Source organism: Plectropomus leopardus, chromosome 2, assembly GCF_008729295.1.
Source record: "Plectropomus leopardus isolate mb chromosome 2, YSFRI_Pleo_2.0, whole genome shotgun sequence".
NCBI classification, from domain to species: Eukaryota; Metazoa; Chordata; class Actinopteri; order Perciformes; family Serranidae; genus Plectropomus; species Plectropomus leopardus.
Genome location: NC_056464.1, coordinates 22,679,062 through 22,686,569, shown reverse-complemented (window position 1 = coordinate 22,686,569; position 7,508 = coordinate 22,679,062). Strand labels below are relative to the sequence as shown.

At 37.5% G+C, this 7,508-nt stretch overlaps 1 protein-coding gene across 1 annotated transcript in view; it reads right to left on the bottom strand.

The window, feature by feature from the left end:
* Window positions 1-1,950: 1,950 nt before the first annotated feature.
* necab3 (N-terminal EF-hand calcium binding protein 3) overlaps window positions 1,951-7,508 on the bottom strand; it is a 58,916-nt gene continuing 53,358 nt past the window's right edge. The window contains exons 12-13 of the mRNA XM_042505395.1: window positions 7,349-7,440; window positions 1,951-2,679 (exon numbers count right to left, since the gene is read on the bottom strand). Coding sequence (XP_042361329.1) covers window positions 2,645-2,679; window positions 7,349-7,440 — 127 coding nt within the window. The 3' untranslated portion in view covers window positions 1,951-2,644. The remainder of the gene's footprint in view (window positions 2,680-7,348; window positions 7,441-7,508) is intronic.

Below are 7,508 nucleotides of genomic sequence, written 5' to 3'. Positions count from 1 at the left end.
CAAAAGCCTGCATTTGTATAACGGGGAATGCAGCAGCTTCCAACCACCAGATGATTTCTAGGAAATAGCAGAAATGAAACTCTGCAACACAAGTACTTATTTTCAGGCCTCTAAAAATATTGTCTGATAAAACTGCTCACCACTGATAGATATGCAACCTGTGGCAAGGCCACAAACACACCTGGCTGGGAACTGCTGGCGCACTGGAGCCTGGAGGACTCGATAATTCTCCAGCATTCTCCTCACACAGTTGAGCAATCCCGGTCAGGGAGGTGTCTGGTATGATTTTACTGAAGCCTTACATTTCAAGTGCTGTCATTTTTTCAAGTCACTGTGGGGAATTTATAGCTCAGCGAACACTGATGAATAAAACCATTGAGAGTAATGGATTTTCTAGGATGTCTACTTGTGAGCCAGACTGCAGTCTATTTTTTTTCAGATCGTTGATTGGATTGTTTGGATTTATACATTTTACTCCAATTAAGTTCAGACTTTTCCAGTATATGCAGTCAACTTGGTTTCAATGCTGATTCCACTTAAAACAGTATCAATTAATCATCTTTGTATTGTTATACTGTATAGTGTCTTTATTGGTGGTTTAAAGAGGGCTAAAAAAATTAAAGCCTGCATGAGAGTGCCAAAAACTGCAGCTCCTTGAATGGCCACTTGAGGCTGTCTCCAAAAACCAGTCAGTCCCCATAGACCTCCATGTCAAAAAGTCATTACAAATAAATAAATGTGTTCAGAGCTTTGGTCTCTATAGCTAATTTTAACATTCATGACAGCTGTCTGGGTTTTTTTTTTTTTTTTTATAAAAACCCATTCCTCCAAATTTCTCTAAATATGGTCACCTGTGGTCACTCCTTGCTACAAAAAATCAAAGATGGTAATGGACAAAATGACAAATCCTAGGCTATAAAACAGAAGTGAGTGTCATCATGGTGGCTACTCATATTATGTTTATACTGTCTATTGTTTGTCATTGCAAAATTGGGGATCACTTTTCTCAAATTTTTGCTTTGTTTTTGTGATGGAATCTCCCTGTTATTCTAGATAATCTATTAAAATATTTATCCTGCTAAGATTGTTTTCTGTTTATTTGTTTATTGCATAGTTCAGTCTGAGAACAAAAAAGCTCTGATAAACCTTTATATTGTAAATTATCTCCGAATACCAAGTGACAGAAAGACAAGGTAGCAACTTCCTGGTGAGGAAAACGGAACAATACATGGATCAAGGAATATTTTTTGGGTGAAACCAGTGCTAGAAAGACACTGAAAATGTAACTAACATTCGTCAGTCGGCCACAAATGTGACCCCTTGTAATGTTACTCTGGTTCTGTTGGACAGCAACATTTGAAGACATGTTGGCCATAAAAAGATTAGAAATTGATAATCTTTCAGTGAGCGCTGAGTCTGTCACTTTGTTTGGAATTATTCTACTCCTTGGTGGCATAAAACTCGATTAATGCAGCCATGAATTGCTCTTGTGAGGAGGAAATTTTGGAACAAATGGAAAGAAAAACATTAATGAAAATGAATTAAAACTTAAGAATCAGAGACATTTTCACTTTTCAAAACAATTAGTAGCTTTAATGATTTTTATTAAAGTTGCTTTTCCAGTTTGTTTACAATCGGTGGTGTACATTACGGAACCAAAACACAACAGAAATATGAATATGTCTTTAGTTCCATATGTACAGATGCAATAAACTCTACCATGATCAAAATAAATACATGATACATTAAACATGTTTTCTCTTCATAACTTAGTGATACAATAAAATATCCCCACAAAGTGTTACTTCTCTTAGATACGCACACTTTTTGAGATACTTTTACATTTGAGACAGAGCGTGTGTCTCAGAGGAGATGTAACTAATATAAATAACCACTTGTATGTCTAGCAAGGGCAGGGGTAGCTTTTTTGATCATTTTTGATCATTTTCATTTTGGCATTCTTTGCACATGACAGTAGGATAGCTAAGTGAAAGAAAAAAACAGTACTACAGTATTGTACAGCATAGACAACCAGGATTTAAAGGAACTATTACTGAAAGCTCTTGGCTGCAGTCATTAGCATGCATGTTTAGGCTGCAGCAACCCTCCATCTCCTCGCCCTCTCTGTTTTTTCTTCCTATTTAATTGTATTCAACGATAAACAACTCATCAAAAGCACAAACACTACTGGCATGGGAATTTTAAATTCAATTAGATTTGCTCTAGTAGCCTATACTAGCATCATTTTGGTTGTTCTCCACTGGCATATTATACAAATGCTGCAAGAGAGAGGAGGCCAAGTGAGAGACAGGGTTATGAAAGAGAAAATGGCTTTTGCATTGCAGAGAATCAGTCACTTTCAAGTCAACAGACTGGCTATAGGGTGCAACTATCCCTTTTGATATAAGCGGCACAATAATGAGCAGTCGAAGACAGAGGAACATTAAAAGATGCTGTTGGATGACGCCATTGTCTCTGTCTCCTGTTGCTTTCAAACGCATGGATGCCTTTTGAATTCTTCTGTGTGTGCATGTGTGTATGTGTTTGTATGTGTGCATGTGTGTGGGTGGGTGGGTTGACGTGCCAGTGTGTCTTTGTCCGTGTGACAGTGTAGGCAGTAGATGTGACATTCTGGATTCACTTGCTAGTTGTTGTTGTTAGTCATAATCCACCAGGAAGCTGAGGAAACACACATGCAGAGAAAGAGAGAAAGAGACAGAGAGAGAGAGAGTTGGGTCACCACATGAGGGAAATGTCAGGGTCATTTCAAAATCATTAATCTAATTTACATTTTATTAAGCTTTAATTTTTCCAATTTATCGGCTAAACGTTTCCATCAGCAAAATAACACAAGTGTAAATGATGGTCATTTGGGGATGCCTGCAATTAAATTAATTAACTGCAGTCAAATCACAGCTTTATAGATACAGGACGGGGGGTCATGAGGTCGTGTGCACACTGTTCTACTGTTTTCAAGTTTAGCAGACACTACGTTTAACCTCATGTCATTTTCAGTTCAGAGGTTTGCAGATTGCAGCCAGCTGAAACTTTGCATGCAGCAAATGTGAAGTCTTGGTTAGGATTCCTTCAGTGTTCATTGTTTTGGAGGTTTTTCCCAACTGTCTGCTGAAGTAAACTCACATTTTTTTCTGATAACTAAAGATCCCAACCTTTAGGAGTTTACTACCGGGACCAGAATTGTCTGAAAAGGTCATCTCTTCACAAAAAAATGGACCCAGTGATTAAAACAGGTTAAAACATTGTAAAAAGCAGTTTCACGTTAAAAATAAGTATTTTTCTGATGCTGTTTGGCTCATCACAGAGGAGCAACTAACTAACTAACTAACTAACTGCAGAAACACAATGGCCCTATCTAGAGCCAGTGTTTGGTTTGATCCATTCTGGGCGACTGTAGAAACATGGCAGTGCAACATGGCCTAGAAATCCCTATATAGACATTTTTCTAAGGTGACGAAAACATGCTTTTTATTTTAACGTGATAAAGAAAACATACTTATTGTATTATTCCATTTCTACCAATATGTCCCCCTAAATCCTATACACTGCACATCTGAGCTGTAAACAGATTCTTAGTGGTAAAAAAAATAATATCTACTACAAACACCTGGATGTTGGTGCAAAAAAATGAAAATGGAGAAAAATATGATGGCAGGGCCGGGTGACTGTCACTGACACAGACAGTAATAGCCTCTGCTAGGTGCAGCAGAATGTCGTGTTTTATTTATTTTTCTATTATTGGCTCCAGAGTAAACTCCTTGCTGCGCCTCTGACATGCACCTCATAAACTATCCTTCTTTCTCCCAATCAGCACACACTCAGCAGCCAAACTCATCTAAGATTCAGAGTAATAATATAGTAATATAATATAAAATAACCTGATAATGATTCTCTCTTTGAGAAAAACAGGCTTAGTGTCTTAATGCAAACACATACGATATATTGTTCTATAAGAGGCAGCTTTTAACAACAAATTTACTGAAAATGCTGCAATGAGAAAAAAGATTAAAACTGATAAACACACACTGCTTCATCACCCTCAATTCAAGACTACAATCTCCCCTTCTGGTTATCAATAAGTTAATCAAACTTATTATCTTTTATAACTTACAATATTAACTTTTTTCCCCAGGAAAATAAAAAAGACAAATCATCAGCTAAAACTAATTCTACTGGGTAAAAACAAGTAAATGACTCTTTAAGCGTCACATTTTCAAAAAACTTGGACTTTTTGTTCATGACTTTTTTATTTTCACTTCAGTCAGGTTGATTGACTGAAATATATATATATATTTAATATTATTTTAAGTTTTTCAGCTATCCTAAATAAAGTACATTTTCTTTTTTATGTTGTTTTTGCTCCATTTTTCCAAAGTGACCCACATCTGAATCTTGTGTTTACACGACAACTGCTTAGCTCATATCAGTCAGCATGCATACGTGTAAGTAACAGATGTTGAGATTAAAAACCACGTACAGTAACCTAGCAACGAGCGCAACCCGTGCAGCCCACACAGCTAACTCACCATCTGCGGCGACGCAAAGAGGCAGAAAAAGCAATTAACCCGATTACTTTCTGAAGCATCTTTAGAGGCGTGCAACAAATGAATTAAATGTCAAGAAAAGATAAAAGAGTCATGACTGTAGCCTGAGCTGGAGTGGCAGTGATTCGTGCTACTCTGCCATGTGGTGATACTCCTGAGGAGTCGACGACGTGATGAAGAGAAGATTTGTGCGTCAGATGTTAATTACTTCTAAGTAAAAGGTTGCCTGCTGCCTGGGCACACAGATGGAAAAAATACTTGATATTCTGTGTTTTTTGCCGCATTTACAGCTTCACAACACACATATTTGTGCCATGTGAGCAAAACATCAGAAGTGGCTCACACTCAACATGCAGTGTGAACATAGTCCAGAGTGTTTGGAGAGAAAATCCCCACTTGGATATTTATTTATTCAGAAACATCCAATATTTGTACAGTTAATATATGATTTGAAAACATTTTCTACCTTTAGGCTCAGTAGCCACATTCTCAAAGTGAGTTATTGTCAGGAGGCCCAGAAATTCTGGACACAACCCCCTATTTCCACAGATGGGAGGTTTTAGTGCATCTTGACATATCCTAAAACATCCAAGCCTAATGTACTAATGTAATTAACAGCTGAATGTGACACACAGAGAAATTACAACATGAATGACTCTGATCCTTCAGTCAGCCAGCAGGACTAACGCAGGAGGAGCCAATGTGAAAAAGGCTGAAAAGATCTGTAGTTGTGTCTCAATTCCATATTACTAACGTTTTGACTAAGGGACTGTTCGTTATTTATGAAGGGGAGAGGTGGTGTGGGGTGCAAAACATGGAGGCATGTTAAATAATCTTTATAAGCAAGGGGGGGTTTATGTTTTTGATTGTGGCTTAGGGGAGGGACTTACCATTTCAAATCTTTGTATTTGTATTTATCTATAATACCCCCTGAACCCCAAATCCCACCAGTGTGTTTGAAAATCCTGTTTTCTTTTTTGCAAAATCATTTATTATAGCCCGAAACCAGTAAAAACAGAAATGGTGATTATGATGGTTCTTGAACTCATCAAAATCACTGTATGTTAATATTTTGCCAAAACAAAACCATTTGTCTTAATCGGATCAATCGGATAAATATATGGCCTATATGGGGCGCACTCTCTACCAGATTAGATACAGGTCACACCAAAAACATTAAATTCTGCACTCATGCATGCATGCATGATAAAAGCAAAAAAACAAAGTTTTTTTTCCAACTTCATGATTTGGTTTTCCAAGTTTTAAATTTTAAGTTTTGAACAACAAAGATTAACTTTTTAAAAATCTTTTAAAGGCTGCTGTGCAGAGTTGTATTCATTATTATGGGTGTTACTGTGTATGTCATGGTTTATTTGGGAAAATTGTCTTTATGTGCACACTTTGCTTATAGTGGTTTATTAAATTTTGTTGGTTTGGTTTAGTAAGACCAATGATGGATGGCTTCCATGCACCCATATTTTGCTGAAATGCACACATAGCTTGTGTGATGACGTGATTTGTGAGGAGGATTTGCCATAACTCTCACTACCTGTGTGCTGTTTGCTTATAGCAATGGCCCCAATACTATCTACATTTGGTTCTGAATATATTAAAAAAAGGTTATTTATGGTAAAGGGAGGTTCATACATTTTCCCCAATCACTCAGGGAGGCTCAAGGAAAAATACTTGCAGCTCCTGGAAGGGCCGAGATGAAAAGGAAAAATAAAACCAAAAAACCAAAAACAAAGTCACACTCCAGCCACACTTCTGATAAATAATTAACAGTCCCTAAGCAGTGAGTTCACCCTATAAGAATTCTGAGTTTCGGGTGCAGACTAAAAACACTTTAATTTTGAGTGATATCTGTTGATGACTGTTCATGTATAGTATGCTATTGTCCCACAATGCAATGCAAAGAGGAACTAGGTGCTACACAAAGCTGCAAAAAATGTTGATGGTGATTTAAACAGCTCCAGAAAAAATATGTGTCACATCAACCACAACAACCAAGTATTAATTCTTAAAAAAAGTCCTGTTAGTACAGCAAAGTTAAGTACATTTATTTACAATATGCTTCCTGCAGAAACTGTGAGTGTTGATATATTTGATCTGGATTGGGACACAGCATGTATCAGCAGGGACACACTGTTACACTGATTACTGATTACAGTGTCCAGGCAAGCTGACAGACATGTTGCAGCTTTAGCTGAAATATACCAGATAGTTCTGAAAAGCAAGTTACTGGGCAGTTTAAAAGCTATGCAATGTTTGGTGAATGTGAGCAGATCCCTGACATGGAAACCTGTGGCTACCATTTTCAACTTCACTATCAAGCCAGGCACTTTTTCTAAATATATTCCTCAAAAGACTTCGAACTGCTGCTGACAGGGGGGAGAAGCAAGGCTCTGTTTGACTGACCCTGCACAGTATGATCACAAGCGCTGAAAAATGACAGATCACAGAGGCAATGAGCAGCTGAGCAGAATTTCTAGCATCCTCTCAGCACCCGAGGAGTCTAGGTCTACTGAGCCATCACTGTGGCGAAGCTGTGTGTGTGTCATATGAACACAATGATAACAAAATGAAAAATGTCCTGATGTCTGCGGAGCTCATAACTCACAGCATACAAATATTAAGACATTTTTGCAGCAGACATTTACACGTGCAAATTAGATTTAAAATAATAATACTAATAAATTGTACAAAACAATGTAAGGACTGAAAGCAAATGCAAGCTCTACTGTGATCTCACTGAAAGTCAGTATATGTAAATTCTTGCAACAAACCTGGGAGCAACATGGTGGAAACTACTTCAGCATCCTCCAACATGTCAATGATGCAGCGCTGGAAATCTTTACTGCTGTTGGACTGCAGGTAGCTATAGTGGCAGACAAAAAAAAAAAAAAATAAAACAGGAATTAAAATGAGAGGGAATCAGAGTCGAGC